General features: G+C 63.7%; 1 protein-coding gene across 1 annotated transcript; it reads right to left on the bottom strand.

The window, feature by feature from the left end:
* Positions 1-759: 759 nt before the first annotated feature.
* On the bottom strand, positions 760-20,410 carry ONECUT3 (one cut homeobox 3). Its single transcript, XM_023646331.1, has 2 exons — positions 19,228-20,410; positions 760-1,055 (listed from the first exon to the last, which is right to left on the bottom strand). The coding sequence occupies exons 1-2, from the start codon at positions 20,408-20,410 to the stop codon at positions 760-762; spliced, it is 1,479 nt and encodes a 492-aa protein (XP_023502099.1).
* Positions 20,411-21,006: the final 596 nt, after the last annotated feature.

Here is a 21,006-nt window from a genome sequence, read left to right as displayed (position 1 = left end):
ATGCTCGCCCGGGGGGGCGCTGCAGACCCCCTCCCCAGACGTTAAGGCAGGCAATTCTTGGCACAAGGAACCCTGGCCCCCGGAGGGGCGGCTGGGTTCTCGGCTGAGCGGGGCAGATCCGCCGGCGGGTCGGGGTCGGTCTCGATGTGGGTGGGGGCGCTGCGAACATCCGGCTCCACGTGGGTTTTGGCGACTTTGGAGGGAACGGAGCTCTGGGGCGGGGGAGGGTCCGTGGGAGGACCGGTGGGCAGGAAGCCTCTCCTTGCCTCCCGCTGGGGGTGGGGGCTGGGGGCTGGGGGCTGGCGAAGGAGGGGTTATTCTTAAAATTCCTTTTTTTTTTTTTTTAAATACCCGGATTATATTTCTAGTATGTGCTTCTTGACCCGCTTTGGGGGACGACCCGGTGAGCCCTGGTTTTCCTCGAGGCCCCCCGGGGGCGTCCTGAATAGAGAGGGAGCTGGGGGGCCCCTTTCTGTCGCCCCCTCCCCGCTGGGGAGGATGGAGGGTTTCCTGTGGCCTGGAGGGGGTTGGAGTGGAGGGAGGAGGGGGCCCTGTTTGTGCACTTGGGCTGGGGGGGTGTGCTGCGTCCCCTCCCTGGGTGTGGAGGACCCCGGACTGCAAACCCTCCAGGCGCCCTCCCCCCTCCCCGGGGCGGGTCTCCGGACCGGCAGGGTGGGGTGGCAGGCGTGGGGGGGCGGCGCCCCGGGCCCGTCGAGGCTGGGAGGGCGCGTGGCCGGGGGTGGGGCGGGGGGCGGGGTCTCAGGCCTTGGAGAAGGTGGCGGCGGCGGCGCCGGCGGGGCCCCCTGGGGCCGCCCCGGGCTCCTCGGCCCAGCGGTTCATGCAGCGGCGCCGCGCGTTCATGAAGAAGTTGCTGACGGTGTTGAGCTCCAGGCCGAGCTGCTGCGAGATGGTCACCTGCATCTCCTTCGACGGCCGCTTGTTCTCCTTGAAGATGGCGATGAGCGTGCGCCGCTGCAGGTCGGTGAACACCAGGCGCTGCTTCTTGGGCTGCAGCGCGCGCTCCTTCTGCTGCTCCTGCTCTTTCCGCTTGCAGGCTGCGGGCGAGGGGCCGCGCGCGGGCAGGCGAGCCGGGGGGGGGGGGGGGGGGGGGGGGGGGGGGGACACGGACACAACAGCGCCACCGCGCAGCCGGCCGGGAGAAGGCGGCCACCCGAGAAAAGACGGACACAGCCCAAAGCAGAGAGAGAGAAGAGGAGGGGGACACCAGGAAAAAGAGAAATATGGGGGACAGACGGCAGGGGGAGAGGGCCGGACAGACAAGGAGACGGAAATGTCAGCAGGAAGGGCCGCGTGCGAGAGATCAGGAGGCAGCAAGCAGGTGGTTGCGACATCCAGAAAGACAAGGAGAGCGAGGGCAGACAGCGTGTGGGGAGGCAGATGAGGCGGGGTGGGGCGGACAAAGAAGGGGACACAGTATGAGCACATGGCCACAGGCGTGAGTCACCACCCCCTCCCATCCTCCTCCTGCAGGCTAGCCCCCTCCCCAGCCTCATATCCCCAAACCCCTCTCCAACCCAAGGGCCCACGGAGAGGACAGCTGGTGCTGCTGGCCTCCCGACTCCCTTCTGCAGCCCACACCTGGGGGGCGTTGAGGGAAGTGACTGGAAACTCTGCGTGGGGGTTATCTGACTCAGTGTAGACCTGGGTGAGAAGCGGTTAATTAACAGGCTCTTGGGGCAAGTCACAAACCCCAGTAACCTCCCCCTGGAGTGATGGCACAACTGGGTTCTCAGCAGCGAGGGACAGTCCAGGCCTCCTTCTCTGGGCTGTCCTCTGAGGTCTCCCACCACTGGAGGGACCCTGTATCAGGCCGACGTTGGCGTCCGCAGCCTGATTCTGAAATCTGAGCTCCCACCCAAGCCGGCCCCCCAGCGGCGGGCTGAGACCCGGACACGGCTCTCCCACGAGCATCCACAGGGCCCTCTGGAGTGGGGAGGATCCAGGGCCACCTGGCACAAGGAAGGACAAACAGCAGGAGCTCCAGGTGGCGGAGCAGGCCTGGCACCCTCGGTCCGGCTCCTTCCTGCCCCAGCCCCAGATGGGACCCCATCCCTCGAGGCAGCGGAGGCCAGTGGGCAGAAAGGATGGGCCTTATCCGCTGGGGCTGGCGACCTCGGCCCAGGGGCTGGGGGAGGCTGTGTCTTCGGCGTGAATTCTACCAGCGTCTCAATTTCTCATCCACGTACCGCTCAGGGGCTGCGGGTGATGGAGAGCCCGCCCATCCCGCTCCCCGTGAGCCCCCCATGCCACGGTTGCCTCGCCAGAAGTGGTCTGTGGTGCAGGCTCTGCTAGCGGTCCTTGTCTGCCAGCCCTGGTGGCCTGCTGGGACCACACACCGAGCTGGCTCTTTCTGGTTCCGGAACAGTCCGAACCAGATGGCACGCCAGATCGATGCCCACGCACGTCCGCAGGAATCAATGAATGTTCCCTGGGCCGTGGCTCATTTCTCAGGAACAACAGGTTCCCCCGTGTGGACGGACACACCACTTCACTCCCCGTCTCCCTCTCACCCGGAGCTCACCGGCTTCTAATTGGCCGCTTCAGGTTGTATGATTACATGAGGGTGACAGCTGGGGGTTACCGGTCATTTTATAAAAGCCACTAATGGGAGAGAGAGAGAACAAACGAGAAAAGTGGTAGGAGGAGAGGAGGAAGATGAACTCAGAAGAAACGGACCAGTCAGACAAAGTTGCAATTAATATCCTCGGAGGGAGAAGAGAGGACCACTGCATCCATGAAACAAGAACAGGATGCTGTTCAATAAAAAGGACAATTAACCAGCAGGACGATGCTCTAAGGATTTAAACATATAAGAGGGGGAATAAAATTTGGATCGGAACCCAAAGTGAAGCCAATTCCCCTGGAAATGGAACAAAGGAGGTGTAGAGATGGCAAGGGAGGGAAAGATGACAAAGCGAGAGGAGGAGTGAGCAGGTCTGTCATCTGATCAAAAGGCCGTTCAAACTAGAGGAAGAGAGGATCAAATGAATAATGAAAAAAAAAAAAGATCCAAGGCTGAAGGGCACGAGAGTCCAATTTAAAAAAGTCCACGAGGGTTCAGCTCATTGAATGGAGAGAAGACATTGCCCAAGGCTCATCCTCCTGAAATTTGAGAGATTCAGAATAGAGAGGAGATCGTAAAACCTCCCAGAGAGGAGAGCCGGATGACCCACGAAGGACTAAGAAGTGGGGTGGAGAAGACAGTGCAGCAATGCCTTCAAAATTCGGAGGGAAAATTACACTCAGCTAGAATTGTACGCCTGGCCAAACACCAAGCACGAAGGTGGAACAGAGACATAGTCAGACATTCCAGGTCTCAAAAAGTTGACTTCCGTGCACCCTTTCTCAGAAAGCTACCGGAGGACGTGTTCCATCAGAACGAGGAGGTAAATCCAAAAAGGAAGGTGTGGGAGTCAGGAAATGTGATTCAACCCAGGAGAAGGGAAAAGGGGTCCCCCGAGTGATGAGGAGGGGAGAGCCCGGAAGACAGCGGGGACAAAGGCACCAAGGACATGGAAGGCAGCCCCATCCAGATGGGACGGGAAACCAAGGGGTGGGGAATAAGTATGCAAAATCCTATTGAGCTGGTTTTGCATTTTGTTGGGGAATGTGGGAAGAATTTGTGATTGGCAACTATTAACTCCCAGAAAAACAAAGAGTCGAGCAGGAAAGAAAATGGAACCCTAGTTACGTGGCTCAGCTGTGGACGGTATCTACTGAAACCACAATAATGTTAATATTGAATATTATTGAGGCAGGAGGCTGTGTTTGTAGCATTATTGAGAAGCTGACCGCGGGAGAGCGTGTGGTATGGATGCGGAAAGCCCGGGAGGCAAAACCCAGAGGATGAAGCGTGCGCCCGGCAGCCCTTTGTGTACAAAACGGGGGAGCAAGGCCACCTGCTGGTATTTTATCCGAATAAGGAAACGGGAGGACCTGCCTTGACCTCCCACCTCCTCGGAACTCGGCCGCCCTGTGAGGGTCACGGGAGGGGACCAGATCCCCGCCCTTTCAAAGGGAAAGCTGGGTCTCAGGCCTGGAACTCAGCCCCAGGCCTTCACGTTCCAGAGGAGGCCCTTCTTGATCACCTGTTGTAATCTTCAATTCATTCATTTATTCACTCACTTAGCCATTTACTCTCATTCATCAGACATTCACAGTACAGACGGGGATACAAACGCTCCTCAGAAAGCCCCAAAGAGCATCCCATGTATCCCGTCTTTTCATCCTTAGGACAATTCCATAAGGCAGGGATTTCTCTCCTTAGTTAATCGGAGAAGGTAAGCCACTTGCCCGAGGTTGCCCAGCAAGTCCCCGGCAGGCAGCACAGGACGGGAGCCGGGGTGGACTCGGGAGTCCGATGGGGAGGGAGGGAGGCTGTGGGGGTCTCCTCTTTCCCCGCCGCCTCCCCTTCTCCAATCACGTGCCCAGTGGGGGCCCCAGAGGCCGAGTGGGGGAGGGGCCGAGCGAAGCGGAGTCGTGAAGAAACTTCGCGTTTTGTCGATCGCAGCAAAAAGCGGCTCCGTCCCCCCTTCCCGGCGTTCAATCTAATTACAGCTCCTCGCAGCCCGAATCGATCCGGCTCCAGTCGGAGCTGTTTACCGCGAGCAGCTTTTGTCATCGCTTCCATCCCCCACCGCCCCCGGCGCCCCGGCCTGGAGGCGGTATCCGCCGCGGAGGTGTGAGTGCCCGCGGGGGGCAGGCAGCCCGGTCCCCGTCGCCAGCCTCCCCCCCCCCCTCACATCAGCATCCCTCCCTGGGCCCAGGATCGCCCCTCCCAGCCCTGGAGGCCACTGCGGACCGAGCGGAGGGCGACCCGGGGCGGGGCTGGGGGCGGAGCCGCACGGGGAGCCCTGCACTTACCAGCGAACGCCAGCCTCCTGTTGCGCCGCCGCTTCCAAGACGCTCCACGGGGACGCCACTGCGGCTTCCGCCTGCATCGCCTCCTCCACCGTCACCTCCACCACCTGCATCCCTCTACACCCATCACCTTCATCATCCCCTCCTCCGTCTGCCTTACTTCCACTGTCACCTCCTCCACCATCACCTCCTCCACCATCACCTCCTCCACCGTCACCTCCTCCACCGTCACCTCCTCATCATCACCTCCGCTTCCATCACCTTCTCCACCGTCACCTCCTCCACCATCACCTCCTCCACCGTCACCTCCACCACCTGCATCCCTCTACACCCATCACCTTCATCATCCCCTCCTCCTCCGTCTGCCTTACTTCCACTGTCACCTCCTCCATCACCTCCTCCACCGTCACCTCCTCCACCATCACCTCCTCCACCGTCACCTCCACCACCTGCATCCCTCTACACCCATCACCTTCATCATCCCCTCCTCCTCCGTCTGCCTTACTTCCACTGTCACCTCCTCCATCACCTCCTCCACCGTCACCTCCTCCACCATCACCTCCTCCACCGTCACCTCCGCTTCCATCACCTCCTCCACCGTCACCTCCTCCACCGTCACCTCCTCACCATCACCTCTGCCTCCATCACCTCCTCCACCGTCACCTCCTCCACCGTCACCTCCTCACCATTACCTCTGCCTCCATCACCTTCTCCATCATCACCTCCTCCACCGTCACCTCTGCCACCGTCACCTCCTCCATCACCTCTGCCGCCATCACCTCCGCCTCCATCACCTCCTCCACCATCATTTTCTCCACCTGCATCCCTCTCCACCCATCACCTTCATCTTCACCTCCGCCTCCACCATCTGCATCACTACCACCATCACCTCCTCCACCATCACCTCATCCACCATCACCTCTGCCACTGTCACCTCCTCCATCACCTCTGCCACCTTCACCTCCACCTCCATCACCTCTGCCACCATCACCTCCGCCTCCATCACCTCCTCCACCATCATTTCCTCCACCTGCATCCCTCTACACCCATCACCTTCATCTTCACCTCTGCCTCCACCATCTGCATCACTACCACCATCACCTCCTCCCCTGTCACCTCCTCCACCATCACCTCCTCTGCCATCACCTCTGCCTCCATCACCTCCCCCACCATCACCTACACCATGTGCCTCCCTCTACATCCATCACCTTCATCATCACCTCCGCCTCCACCATCTGCATCACTTCCACTGTCACCTCACTTTCACCTTCACCTCCACCACCTCCTCTACTGTCACCTCCTCAACCGTCACCGCCACCACATGCATCCTTCTACATCCATCACTTTCATCGTCACCTCCACCTCCACCATCTGCATCATTCTATCACTTTCACCACCTCCACCATCAGTGTCACTTCTACCTCATCATGTCCTCCACCATCACCTCCATCTCCATCGCCTCCTCCACCATCACCTCCACCACCTACATCCCTTCTACATCCATCACCTTCATCATCACCTCCTCCTCCACCATCTGCATCATTCTACCACATCACCTCCTCCACCATCAGTGTCACTTCTACCTCATCATTCTCTCCACCATCACCTCCACCACCTGCATCATCTCCACCTCCGTCACCTCCCCCATCATCACCTCCTCAACCATCAATATCCCTTTTACCACCATCACCTCCATTACTCCCACCTCCACCACCTGCATCAATTCTACTGCCATCATGTCCTCCTCCATCACCTCCTCCGCCCTCGGTGTCCCTTCTACCGCATCAGCTCCTCCACCATTAGCACCACCTGTAGCCGCATCGCCTCTATCAACAGCCACCCTCACTTCCCTCGCCACACCACCACCACCTCCATTTCTTCATCCCCACTGCCACCACTGCCCACCTCACCCTGTCGCCTTTCTTCGCATCGCCACCACCCCATCTATTCTGTTTCCTTCCCCTCCCCCACTGTCACCTGCACCGGCACCTCCATGATCCTCATCCACACCACCGAGCCCCATCATAGGGTCCACCTCACATGCACCCAGCACGGGGACTCAGCCCCGTGTTCCCTCCCCAGGGCTCCTAGCCTGTTGGGGGGGGATGAGGAATGGCCACCGACCTCACCACCCACCATGGTGACCAGGGCAGCTGGTGGGGGGGGGCTCTGGGATCTAGGAGGAGTCACCCCCTGCAGGGCCTCAATCTCCTCATTCGCAACATTGGGATGCTCTGCCTCCTTCAAACACTCTTCAGCACACACCAGCTGAGGGAGCCCTCCGCGTCACACTCGGCCCCTCCTGCCTCCCTCTGGGCACCTCTTACCACCCCTCACCCGGCTCGCTCCTCCGCTGCCACATGGGTCCCACCTCAGGGCCTTTGCACTGGCTGTCACCTCCACCTACATCACTCTTCCCACGTGTCTTCATGGCTCCCTTGCCTCCTCCTTGTCTTTATTCAAATACTTCCTCTGTGAGGCCTACCTGGACCCCCAAATTAAGACCACCTTCCCCCCACTGTCTTTTTCCCATAGCACTTATGACATTTCGCCCACTCTATCCAGAGGCCCCGCCGGTGAGGGTTTGGGCCCAACTTTCTCTCCCATCCGCCCTCCATGACCCAGGGACTGAGACCCTAAGCCTGAGACCCACCTACTCAGGGAGGCTCTGATCTTAGAGCCGCCGGGTGCCCCACTGCAGCCTGTCTCTCCCCCAGCTCCGTCTTTGGGAGCCAAGGGACACAGAGGGGCTGGGGCTGGCTCCTGGAGGCACCCAAAGGCCCCGGGAGGGCATAGAGGGGATCCAGAAGAGACTGAGACCCCATCCCCCAGTTGGCCCATCTTGCGGCCCCAGGCAAGTGCGCTAATGGGCTCTCTGCAGGGTGCGGCCCGCGCTTCCTGCTGTGACCAGCAGAGGGCAGCTGTCCCCAGCTCAGAGCGCGGCCCCAGGTGGGAGGGGTGGCCCTCTGGTCCACGTCCAGGTGGGGGCAAAGGGAGGGGACCTGGGGGGCTCTCAAGTTCCAGATGAAAAGCTTTTCATTTCAGATCCCCTGCTCATCTCTCCTTCTGCTCCCTGCCTTTCTAGAAAGTTGCTGGGGCCAGCAGGCCACCCTCTGCCACCTGGACCCCTCTGGGGGCCGGGAGGGTGAATCACGGCATCGTCTTGGTCCTCTGAGCCTCGGTTTGCTCAGCTGGAACCTGCTCTTAATCATGGTCTCTGCCTTGCGGGCTGTGGAAAGGGGTTTAGCCAGAAAAGTCCTGAATATGACGGTGGGGCTGGGACAAGGCTCCGAGCTCCCATCTCGGGGGGCCCTAGGAGGAGCTCGGCTCTGGGCCCACTTGCCACAAGGCCGAGAAGTTCCTCCCCCTCCCAGGGCAGGCCTCAAGCGTCCACATCTCTCCTGGAATATTCCTGGAGAGGGGAGGGATGGAGAAACTGAGGTCAGGAGTAAGGAGTTGGGCTGCCCCAGCCAGAGAACTCCTACACATCCCTCAAGACCCAGCAGCAGTGGCCCTTCCCCCCAGGAAGCCCTTCCCCTCACCCATAGCAGAGCCCCGGCTCCCTCCTGTGTGACCCCCAGTCCTGACCTTATGGCACCAGGCCTGGGCCTGAGACCCCCTCTGCTATGGGTCCACAGGAGGCTGCTGGCTGGGTGTGTTTGTCCAATGACTGATGCCCCTGGGGGTGGTGGGGCAGTGAGGGGCGCCCTGCTGGGGGACACCCAGCCGGTCACTGTCCTGGAGGACCATGCAGGACAGTGGGACCCCAGGGAGCGCCCTCAGCAGGGAGCACCCTGTCTGAGGCAGTCAGGGAGCAGCTGGGGCCTCATGGGGGGGGATCAGAGAGAATCAGGTCTGCACGGAGGATGCTGGGCTCACACCTGTCCTCCCCCACCATCTTCTGACAGACACCGGCTCTTTCCCCTCCCCCCTCCTCCTTCCCCTCCCCCCTCCTTCCCCTCCCCCTCCTTCCCTCCTGTCTCCCCCTCCCCCCTCCATCCTCCTCCTGCTTCCCCCGCCCCCCGTCCCCCCTCCGTCCCGCCTCTTGTTCCCTTTCATCCTCTCCCCCTCCCCATCCCCTCTCCCAGAGGCCCCCTTGTGGTCAGGGCATGTAAGGGGGGGGCGCCCATAGGTCGTGGCCTCTGTCTCCCCACTGGGTCCCACAGGAGGTCAGTGGCTGTGCAGGTGGCCTTGGGTGCTGGGGGGTGGGGGGACGAGTGCCACGGCTGCACCTGTCCTGGACCATCCCTGGCTGGAGCGGGCTGACCACCCAGGTGTCCCTCTGTCCCCCCCTCATTGGGTGTGCTGGGGGGGAGGGGCTGCACAGGTGCCTGGCGGTGGAGGGCGCTGGATGTGGGTGTACGATGTGTGTGGTGCACCTTGCTCCAACGGGGGGAGGGGTCCACACACAGAAAAACCACATGCAGGTAACGGGGACACCTGCAGCTGTGGCAAGAGCCGTCCGTGTGGCAGGCGGGCAAGGTGAGCGGCAGCGTGGGACCTGGACGGCGGTGGAGGGAGAGGCCCTGAGCATATGGCCAGGTCAGCGGGTGTTGGGGGAGCCCCGGGGGCCAGCAGACCTCTGTGGACATCTGTTTGCAGCTGGCTGCGGGCAGGCAGGGGACACACAGAGTGGACATAAGACCAGAGGATGCAGCGTGAAGAACTGAGGGCGTGAGTGACCTGGCGGGGGCGGGGGGGGGTGACAGCGAGTGTGGCTGGCGCCCCAGGGAAGCCACTGCGTCTGAGGGTGGAGGATGCAGCCATGTCCATCCGTCCCCGGGGATGGCCCCTGTCTGCCTGCCTGGCCCTGGGCTGGCCACCCTCTGCCCCCTCGCTGTTCCCAGTCCACGGGGACGCTGGGGCTGGGCTCCACAGGCTGAGTGGCCTTGAGTGCACACTCTCTGGACATCAGATTCCCGGTTTATCAAGTGAACTCAGGGACTCGTGATCCTGATGTCCTTGTCTGTAAGTGGGGGTGATGGTCCCACCACGCAGCGGACATGAGGACCTGTGAAGCAAGCTCCGAATGAACGCCAAAGGGGGACCCTGCAACCCCTTCATCCCTCCTTTCCTTCCTCCATACATTTATCTAGCACCTACTGTGTGCACTGTGTGCGAGGCACTGCTGGGGACAGCCGGGAGCAAGACAGACGCAGCCCCCGACTCCCGGAGCCACATCCGATGTGGAGGACATGTTACTCTCACCATCACACGGCTCCACGGAAGGTGACGACAACACAACCGGGCTGCTGGCTCCCCTGTCTGATCATCTGACCGTCGGGGGGGATGGAGGTGCACATGGGTGGGTTATTTGTGGGGAAGGACATGAGCCCGGCTGGGGTCCACAAGGCCTCCACTCGGGACAGACCTGGGCGTGGAGGTGGACTGGAGACCGAGCCCGAGTGTCAGGGACAGTCGGGCAGAGTGGTGGGAGCAGCATGGGGAGGGTGAAAACCCATGAAGGCTGGGTTTGACAAGGAAGGACAACAGCTGGACGATGGCCCCAGAACTCGGCGTGGGGGCACCTGAGTGACTGTCTTCGTCCCTCTGTGTCACACTCTCTGTGCAGCTAAGCCACTCTTGTCTGTGTGCCCCCTGCACCGTGCGCCTGTACCCACCCCCTACGGTGTCTGTCCACCTGGGCATGGGGTGTGCGTGTGGGCGCGGGAGCTGGAGCCACTGTCCCCCGCTCCAGCCACCACCTGAGCTCAGCTCCGGCCTCGAGGAGCAGACAATTCAATACGCAGCCTGGCCTCCGGCTGGGATGATGAGCTGTTTCCTTGGCGACAAGTCTCGCCCCACCACCAGCTGCCCGGCCCCAGATGTGGGGAACATTGACGCCCCACCGTCCCTACTGGGCTTGTCCCTACTGGGCTGAGCTGCCCTGAGCATCCCCTGATGGCCTCCCCAGCCCAGAGATGGTGACCGACTTGTCCAAGTTTGCACAGCGAGTCACTCCGAGGGGAGCCCGGAGCACACATGTGGACTCTCTTTATCCACACCCTGCACCACTGAGGGAGCGGGAAAAGGGGTTCCCCGGCGGGGGGGGGGTGCAGAGTCATCTCCTGGGAGGACCCCCGGAGGCCAGAGCAGCCACTCCATGTGTCCCCACTTGCCTCTGACGCCTCTCCACTCGGCCCCTTCTCCCCGTCCCCTGCCCGCCCAGCCCACACCTCCCCTTCCCGCCTCCGAACCACCTTGGCTGGCGCCCAGCCTGCCAGAGAGGCCCAGCCTCCCGCCCTCCCCGGCTCCCCCTGATGGGATTTTAATGGTCGCATTTTCAAATTAGTTCTGAGCCTTTCAAAGTCTTATCAGGGAAATGAGCGTTTCCACAAGGACGCCGGCTGCCCCTCCCGGGGGCCCATCTGGAAGTCCCACCACCTGGGGTTGGGGAACCGGGGTCCAGGGGCCGCTCTCATGCCGGGTCCTTCAGTCACAGAGACGCCCCCTCATCAGGCACCTTCACATGGGGGCAAACCACATTAGCGTGCACGCACATGCACACACACACACACACACACACGCCTGCATGCACGCATACACAGACCTTTTATTTAAAAACAAAATGTTAAGAAGTCACAGCGGCTGGCAGTCGGAAATGGATTTGAAAAAGATGACAGGAAAGGAACCTGTGATAAGAAAAAGAGCAGAGAGGCCAGCGCAGAAAAGGGGGGAGTGACCGGGGACATCAGCGAATGGGAAATTAATCCACAGATGAACTCACGAGCAAAATGGTCCACCCCGGCCGTGTCTACTGCGGCCCGAGGGTGACTGCCCACCGTCTGAAACGGCCTCAACGTCCGCTGGGCTGGGAGGTGGTTGAAGAGAGAGGGAGGTGACCAAAGAGAAGAATACTATGCAGCCCGCAAAAATGACCCCGGGGGGAACTCTCTTTCCCGATGTGGAAGGTCCCCACGACTTCCATCCGGTGCTCGCCATTGTGTGTGTTAGGAAAAGAACGTGGACTCGGGGCCCTGCCCCGTGGCCGAGTGGTTGGGTTTGCACGCTCTGCTGTGGCAGCCCAGGGTTCGGATCCTGGGCACGGACATGGCACCGCTCGTCAGGCCATGTTGAGGTGGCATCCCATATGCCACAACTAGAAGGACCTGCAACTAAGATATACAACTACGTACCAGGGGGGATTTGAGGAGATAAAGCAGAAAAAAAAAAAAAAAGAAGAACGTGGACTCGGAGCTGCTGGATTACGCACAACCTCTCTTTAGGAGGAGAAATAGAAAGTGTGGATTGCAGAAAGGAGGAGAAGGGAGCACGCTCTCTTGTTCCAATTTGCTAAATTTGGAACCTGGCGAATGTGTCAACCGTTTACAAAATAAGACGGCATTTTTTAAGAAGCGGGAACAAAGTTGGGGGGGGGAGAAAGCAGAGGCTTTGGCGACGCTCTGATTGCATGTAGGAGGATCTTTTCCTTTATCCACTCGGTGCTCCCCGCGGGGTGGAGATTCTGGTCTCCATTTGGGGAAACGGAGATGCGCAGGGGGAAGCGACATGCCCAAGGTCACCAGCCTGAGCCGAGGGCCCCGTCCCCCTCAGTCCATCGGGGGACCCCTCGCTCCGACGTCCGCGCTCCTGGCGCTGCGACCCCGCCGCGCGCAGCGAGCGCAGCAAGACCGACGCCGCCCTGGGGCGTCCCACCGGCAGCGGGGATGTGATTCCGCACCGGGGTGGGATGCGGCTCCCGCTGGGGGCTGCCCTCTCCTGTGGAGCACGCGCCGGGAACCCTGAGGCTCGGAGGCCGCGGGCGTGCGGTGCTGGGCTAGGGTCTCCCCAGACCCGGCCGCGCGCGCCCACGCGCCGCCAGGCCGCAGACCGCGGGTGCACGCTGGATTCATTCGGGTTTGAAGCGAGACGTGCGGAAGGCGGCGGCACCGGCCGGGCTCCGAGGCTGGCTCTCCCGGCACTGCGGGGCGGCATTCGCCTGGCGGGGGGTAAACTGAGGCACTGACATCTCCCCCAGCGCGCGAGCGGTTGCGCAACGGCGCTTGGAGACGCCCGGCGCAAGGTTCCCCATCCACCCACCCTCGTCTAGGTGGGCGGATGCGACCCTCTCCCCATCCCCCAGCGCCAGGAAGGAGGGCCGGGCAGCATCTGCCCGGATCGGAGGAAAAGTGGTCCGGAGGGCCCAGGTGGGAGCGCACGGATGACCCCAGCCGCCAGAGAGGTCAGCGCAGGAGGCCGAGGTCTTCCTGATGCCCCCGCGCCCCCTGCGCCTCGAATCCACCAGACCCGGGCCGAGGGCCGACGCGGGTCCTGCGGCGGAGTCTGCGCGCTTGTCCAAGGTGAACGTGCCCGCCTACACTGTGTCCCTGTGCCGGTATACCCCGTCGTGGACGCCTCTCCCTGCCCCACTCCCTGGCTTTGTGCCCGTGACTCGGTAGGACTGAGCCACCCTCCCCACCCCCACATCTGCCCAAAGGGAAAGAGTCCAACCCCGGTTCCTAGCCCTACCCACGTCTACACCTGTTTGGCAGAGGGGAAACTGAGGCCGCAGGTGTCCCGGGACTGCCTGAGGTCAGGGTATCTCCCAGGCCTCGCCTGGCTCCTGCCCAGCCCCTCCCCTCCCCGACCAGCGCTGCCTTCCTTATTGATCACGGGCCATATTTAATTAAAACCTTGATTCAAACCAGCTTGAGCTCCCGTGGTTAAGCCGGCTCGCGGCTACATCCAGAGACCGGGCTCCAGCACCCGGCCGCGCTCCTGACAGCCGCTCTGGGCAGCCCCAGCTCCCAGCCTTTGTCCTCCAGGCTCCACGAGAGCCAGAGCGCTCTCCCGCGTCCACGCAGGACAGAAAGTCAGGCCATCCTATGCACCTCCTCTACATATTAAGGGCTCTGGGGAGCCATGCGGTGGGGTGCCAGGCAGAGGAGGGACCCGGTCCAAGGTGACCCTAAAAAGCCCCGTCCAGCTTTGGAGGGGGGAGGACACCAGGGGTGGGAGTGGAGCCTGGAGACCCCCAAGAAGGAAGAGGCGGCCAAACTAGAGGAAGTGGGTCACTCAGACTAGAGTGGTGATGGTTGATAGGGATGAAGCAAAAGAAGGAGAGAGAGATCACAGAGGAGAATGGCCAGTTCTTGGTTCGTTCCAGGATTTTAGGCCAAGGGGACTTCAGGATAAAGGAGCCAAAGGCCAGCTCCAGCCTCTCGCCCTGCGACTCGACTGTGAAGTGGGGGTGACCATCCCTGTCGCCCAGGCAGGAAGGGATTATGGGGCTGTGCCAACAATGCTGGGTCCAGGCTCACCCTCAGGGCCGGTGTCCAGGAGGGGGCTGTTCGTCAAGAGAAGCAGGGTGAGGGGGTGATCCTGGTGGCTTGGAGTTAGACGGGAGGAAGCTGGGACCTGGTCCTCACACACCCTCCCCGAGGGTCTCTGGTGGTCCCTGGGGGGGCTCACGTGGACCCGTAAGCCTGTCACCCCTGGAGGAGGCGGAAGGAGAAGCACGGGCTCCCAGCCTCCACTGTCCATTTGCCAGAGGGTCACCCAAGTCACCACTGTCCCAGGCTTCAATCCACTGAGTGCCCCCCCCCGGCCTTTGTCCCCTCGGGGCCACCTGCCTGGAGTGTCCCCCACTGTTGCAGGAGGTGGGAACCTCAGCATCTGATTTCCTGCAGGAGAAGGCAGGGCGTCTCCTTCCAGGGGACCTGGGGCCTCGTCACCCTGGGCGTGGGGCTTTGGTGAGCACCTGGCTTCGTTCCTGAGCCTCAGCTCGGCCGTAAAGGGGGCACCACACCGGCTGAAAAAGCCGTTCTGGATGATTCCATCTCTCATCCCTGGGGGTTGATCGGAGGAGGGGAGGGCTTCTGGCACCCCAGCCGGCCACTCCCCATCTCAGACCCTGCCCCTCCCTACCCTCCCTCTCTGCATGGGGTGCCCCCAGAATCACTGAACCTGGGCAGGGGGCGGGGGCTGCCCCAACCCGGGTCTTGTGCTCTGGAAGGAGGGGGCTGGTCACCCTGGACGCCGTGCACAGCCCCACATGGCTCTGACCCACACAGCCCCTCACACTTTCCCCCCAGTCTGTGCATCCCCGTGGGGGCCTAGGGTGTCCTCTCCAGACCCCCTCCGTGGTCCCATGGAGCACAGGCTGCTGCAGCTGACCCCAGGTCCCCCCCACCCCCACCCCTGGGCAAGATGAGAAGATGGTGTGTGGAGGTGACCAGGCAACATGGCCTCAGGGTGCAGGTGAGTGTCTGAGGGGGGGAGCTGGGTTGATGAGGATAACTCAGCAAGCACCTGCCAGGTGGCTGGCTCTGTCCCTTTCTCAGATGGGGAAACTGAGGCTCAGATCTCGCCTAGGGTCGTCAGTGACCGACTCCCATTGAGGCCCAGGCTTCCTAGCTCCTCGCTCGAATGTCTTATCCGGGGGCGGGGCGTCTGTAAGAGGCGTGAACCTCCTGTGGTTCCAGGTAAGATTTTTCCAGAAGGCACAGAGGTCTTTGGTGGGGAGGGGGGTGTCTGGAGTGCTTGTGAGGGGATGGATGGCCGTCCCTCCAAGTGAGATGACCAGAGGGGACCCTGTGGGCTGGGTCCCTTCAGCTTCAGGATGCCCCCATGCACCCCCTGTCTGGGATGGTGGCTGCAGAGTAGGGGGAGAGGTGGGGAGGGCCTGTCTCCACGGCGGGGGGGGGGGGGGTTGGCTTGCCTTTTTTTCCCTTTTCATCATCAGCCCCAGCCGCCCGCCACTGTGCTGCCCACCCACCGCCACCCCTGCTGTCGGCCATGCCTGCGCCGCCCCCATCGGCAACTTGGTTCCAGAAATGGCCTCTCCCCCTGCCTCAGTTTCCCCCCCACCCCTCGGGGCTTCTGGGCTCAGGACTCACCAGTGGGTGATGAGGGAGAAAGGGCCCTTCTTTCCATGGCCTCCATCTGATATTTTATTTCATATATATTTTTTTTCTGATCCGTTACAAAAAACTCTTTTCCTCTGGAGTTGCAATTTAAACAATATTTGAGGACGGCCAAAGCTATCGACCGGGTGGCGGTGATGAATTAGAGACGGTAATTCGAATGCATCGACCACCGCCCCCGCCAAGGAGCCCGCCGGCCCCTCCCCCAGCCCCGCTCCCATAATTACTGTTCAAGATGCAGCCCAGGAGGGCTTCAAAGAGGAGGCAGCTGGGGAGCTGCGGCCTGGGGGTGGGTTGGGGCGAGGCCCCCCTGGCAGTGCGGTTGGGGGGCTGCAGGATGGCCTTGCCAGAATCTCAGAATGTCGCACCCAGAACCTGGCTCCCCCAATGCACACACATTTTACAGATGGGTAAACTGAGGCACGCAGCGCAGGCAGGTGTGGGGCCCGGGAGTGGGGAACTCTGATGTCCACCTGGCTAGATTTCTCCAGTGGTTGGAAGAAACAAAGAAATTCTCCCCTCCCGGCTGGGCCCCAGATCCTGGAAGGAGAGAGGAGGGGGGAGCTGGGAGAGACCCAGGCCGGGTAGACCCCACGAGGGGCTGCTGCAGCCCTGGAGGGATGTCTGCGTCCCCCTCTTTCTCTCTCTCTCCTTTAGTCTTTCTTTCTCCATTTCTGTTTTGCCACCCGTCTCTCCGCCGTCTCTCCATTTTCTTTCTCTGTTTTTGTCGCTGTCTCTCCCTGCCTATCTCTGTCTCTCTCCGTCTCTGCGTGTGTGTCCTCCTCTCTCGTGTCCCTTTCTCTCTCCCGGCCCCAGCGCTGGGCGGACACCCCGATGGGCCCGAGCGGGCAGCCCGCGGGCGCGCGGGATGGGGGCGCAGAGCTGGCGGGCGCGCAGGCGGCTTCGCCGGGCGCGGGCGGGGCGCGGGAGGAGGGCACGCGGCGGGTCCCCCGCGGGTTGAGCCGGGCGCCGGGCGAGCGGGTCGGGCACCTGGAGGCACCCTGGGGCCGTCGGGTGCGTGCGGGGCGGCGCGCTCGGGAGGGGGATGCGCCCCGCCGCCCCCTAACCGCCGCGATTTGCCGCCACTTAACCGCTTTTCATTTGCGCAGCGACCGGAACTAAAGGCCTCTGAGGCCGGCGCCTAATTACCCCGCGACCCTCGGCCGGCCGCCTCTCCCATCCCAGGCCAGCCCGCGGTGTGGACGCGCCCGAGCTGCAGCGGCGGCCCAGGAGGGTCGGCGGGGTCAGGGCGTGGGCAGCATCCCGGCTCACCGTCCCCAGGACCTCGGCGCGTGCCAAGCCCTCCGCTCACCCCTGCGCTTCCCCGGGGGAGGCACTGAGGCGGCCACTATTCCGACTCGCATTTCCCAAAGTGGGAAACCGAGGCTCCTTAGAGCCGCAGAAGTCAGGGATGTGGGGAGGGGGGACGCAAACTCGGCCTCAGTTTCCCCACCTATAATTCCACCGGCATCCAGAAGGGAAGCCCAACCACGGGAGTCCAGGCACCCTACGCAGCTGCGCTGGGATACTCACCATGGGGACCTCTCTCCTGTGGCTTGTCCTTCTGTCACACCCTGACCTATCTTTTGGGTGAGAAATGTGCGATTCAAATGCCACTGAAGGGGCACATTGGATACATAACATGACCGTGAGAGAAATGGAAAGCGGTGTGTTTTTTGGGGTACACCCATACTGGACACACTGTCCCCAGAAATATGTGCATGGGGTGGGGGGAGGAGGTGGACGATGGTCACGATGGTGAGAGGTCAAAGGCCACATGTTGCTGAGTCTGACGAATAGATGCCACTTATTACCGAAGGCCCTGCGGCCGGAGGTCCCCCACTTTGCACGCGGCAGGCCGGGGCTGTGGGCTGATAGGACCGCGTGTCCCCTCAGCACAGCCGTGTCCTTGCGTGTGTCACGGGGAGCAGGACAGAGCGGGGCCTGCCCTTACACAAGACCGTCCCGGTTCCTGCTGCCATTCCTAACATGTCACAAGGGCCTCCCTCCGTGCTCGGTCACCTGCCACGTGCGGAGGGGAATTTATTTCCCTGTTCCCAAAGTGGGGAATCTAGGAAGCCCATAGGAGGCTCAGCCAGTCTCTCACTCTGCAGAAGGGGGAAACTGAGGCTTCCATGCGAGTGCAGAATCCCTCTGTTGTCCAGTATGCCTGGGGGTGGGGGGTGTGAGGAGAGGAAAGAATACAGGAGCCCTCCAGGTCCCCCAGCCGGCACCCCGTCTTCCCCAGCCCCCTGCCTGCGTCCCTGCCCCCTGCTCCCCGGCGCCTGGGCTGAGCCCCAGCGCACTCCGTCCGCTCCACTCACCCCTGTGCGCAGAGAAGCGATCGATCAGGAGCCCGCCGCAGCTATTGTCCCCGCGGCTGGGGCGGCTGCAGCCCCCTCCCCAGTTCATGAGGGAAAGACCCCCCCCACCTGAGCCACGCCTCCCACAGCAACAGCGCCGGGGGCTCTCCAGCACCCCGTACCCACCCAGAAGAGGGGGGCCTGACCAGGCCGCCTTGCTGGGGGCAAGTGTGGACCCAGCTGTTGTCAGCTGGGAGGTAGGAGGAAGCAGGGTCCCCAGGGGGTGGGGGGTTGAGTGTCAGTGTGAGAGAGACAGACAGAGACAGAGAGACAGAAAGAGAGAGCCACAGAAAGAGAAGAATGAGGAGGAACAGGAGAAAAACGGAAAGCAAGAGAAAAATAAATAGATGTCAGTTTGCCCCGACAGAGAGAGAAGAGGGAAACAACGGAGAAGCCAGGCCGCAGGGGCGCGCGCGCCCGAGCCAGGACCAAATGCGCGGGGCGGGCGGGCGGGCAGCCGGGGTGTGAAGGCCTCCGGGCCGCGCGGGCCGAGGGTCCCCCCGGGCCGCCCCGCCCCCCACCCGTTCTCGGTGACCTTTGCTGGCGGCCGGAGAGGGGGAGGGGGCTATCGATCGCGGAGGCCGAGCTACAAAGAAGCGCGCCCTGGGGCCGGGGGGGCTGAGCGCGGGCCCGGCCCTGGCTGCCACGGCGCCGGCGCCCGGTGCACGGTCCCGGCTCTCTGCCCCGGGGCTGGAGGCGCAGCGCGGGCCTGTTCGGGAGGAGGAGAGTGGCACCCCGCGCTGACAGCAGCGGCGCGTCTGGGGCGCAGCACCTCCACCCCACACACACCACACACACAATGAGCGACCCTGCAGGCTGCTTCTGGGGGATCCTCCCAGCGGTCTAAAAGGACCCAGGGACTCCCTCTCCCTTCCAGAGGGACTGGGGAGGGGGGCTATGGGGGAAGGTGGTACAATTCCTTTCTCCCACTTGGCGACGTACAGATGCACAGGGACTCAGATCACGCCGAAGGCTCCTGCAAGGAGTCCTAAGCCGGCTGCCGGGGCGCGCGGCCGCGGCATGGGGAGGGGGCCGGGGCGCCCCGCTAGCACCCTGCCGGGTGCTTGGGAGCCCCAAGCCGGAGCCCCTGGGTCGGGCGGTGTGCGCCGCGCTCCTACCTGCGAGGCGCAGCGCCGACATGCGCTGGAACTCGGGCTCCTGTAGCCACTTCCACATCCTGCGAAAGGTCTCGCGGCCCGACTTGAGCTTGCTCCACGGCTTGGGGTTGCGCAGCAGGTCGGAGAGCGTGCCCTGAGAGCGGCACAGGATGCGCTGAGCGAAGATAGCCTGCGGGATGCTGTAGCGTTTCAGCTCCGCGGTGATGCGCTGCGCCACCTCCTTCGTGTTGATCTCCTCCGCCGCCGCGCCCGCCCCGGGGCCGCCGCCACCTGCGCCCGGGCCGCCGCCGCCCGCGTGCGGCCCGTGCGCCCCGGCCGCCGCCAGCCCGCCCAGCGGCGCCAGCAGCCCCGCGGTGCCCCCGCCGCCCGCGCTGCCGCCGCCGCCGCCGCCGCCTCCGGGCAGCCCGCGGGCCAGCGCGTCCTCGGCGCGCCCCAGCAGCGCGGCGTGCGGCTCGAAGGCTGCGGGCGGCAGCAGCTTGTCCCCGGCCAGGTGACCCGGCGTGCCATAGGCGGCCAGCGGCGGAGGCGGCGGCGGCGGCGGGGGCTGCGGGGCACCGTGCAGCGCGGGCGGCAGCGTGTTCGGCAGCGGCGACAGCGGCGACCCCATGGCGGGCAGCTCCTTGCCATAGGGCCCGTAGAGGTGGCCCACGGAGGCCAGCGCTGCGCGCTCGTCGCGCATGAGGGTGAAGCTGCCGCTCACGCTGGCCGCCAAGCGCTGAGGCGGGGGCGGCGGGGGCGGCGCGGCCGCCGGATGCGGGTGCGCGTGGGGGTGGCCGCCGTGCGCCCCGGCCACGGCCGCGGCCGCCGCGTGCTGGTGGAACTTGTCGGCCACGGCGGCGAGGGGCGGCAGGTGCTGCAGGGGCGTGAGCGTCGTGTAGGTGCCGCCCAGGCCGGGCGCCTCGCAGGCCATGCCCATGGCCGGGTGCAGCGGGCCCGCCAGCTCCCCGCGGAAGTCGGCGCCGCCGGCCGCGCCGCCCGCGCTGCCCGCGCCCCCGGCGCCTCCGCCGCCGCCGCCGCCGTCCAGCAGGCTCGCCATGCCGGCCACCAGGCCCGGGCGCCCGGGCGCCACCAGGCCGCGGTGCTGCGCCGCCGCCGAGCGCGCGTGGCCCGGGCTCAGCAGCTCGCCCGCCTGCGCGTGGGCCACGCCGTGCAGACCCCCCAGGCTCTCCAGGCTGAGCTCCATGCTCGGCCGCCGCGCGCGGGCCCCTCGCCGGCTCGGCCACCCGCCCGCCGCGCGCGCTCCTCGGCGCCGGCCCGGCGCGCTCAAGGCCGCCGCATGGCCCCCGCCCGCTCCCCGGTGGCTGCGCGCGAGGCTGCCCGGCTGCGCGGCGCACGGCCCGGCCCGGCTGCGAGCGCGGCCACTAGGATGTGGCGGGGGAGCGGCCGCCGGCGCCCGGGCCCGGGTCTGACGTCAGCGCCCCCGCCCACCCGCTCCCCTCGCCGCCGCCTCTCGTCGCCTCACTCTCCGCCTTCCCCGGCCCCCTCGAGCGCCAGGCAGGCCAGAGTGGGCCAGACTCGGGGCTTCTGGGGTCCCCTGCCTCTGCGCCCGCCCGCGCCCCCCCGGGGGCCGGCAGTACCTGGGGACGATGGCCGGGGGTCCGAGGACAGATTCCCCAAGGTGGGACTGGGGGCATTGTCTCTGCGTCTCTGATTCCGTGTCTCTCCCCAGAGGGTCACCAAGGTTACTTTCCTGCCTGGCGCCCCTGAGTCCATCTCTAGGGAATGCGTGCGAGTGTGTCTGCGTGGGGACGTGTGACCTACGTGTTCCCCCCCAAGGCC

Source organism: Equus caballus, chromosome 7 (genome assembly GCF_041296265.1).
Source record: "Equus caballus isolate H_3958 breed thoroughbred chromosome 7, TB-T2T, whole genome shotgun sequence".
Taxonomy (NCBI): Eukaryota; Metazoa; Chordata; class Mammalia; order Perissodactyla; family Equidae; genus Equus; species Equus caballus.
The sequence above is the reverse complement of the archived record's forward strand: the minus strand, read 5'-3'. Positions and strand labels throughout refer to the sequence as shown.

Bases quoted from the DNA above. Each gene is read 5' to 3' on its own strand.
- ONECUT3 (XM_023646331.1), bottom strand. From the start codon at position 20,410: ATGGAGCTCAGCCTGGAGAGCCTGGGGGGTCTGCACGGCGTGGCCCAC. The intron at 1,056-19,227 runs GTAGGAGCGCGG...CCTCGCCCGCAG, and splicing joins GTCGGCGCTGCGCCTCGCAG to CCTGCAAGCGGAAAGAGCAG.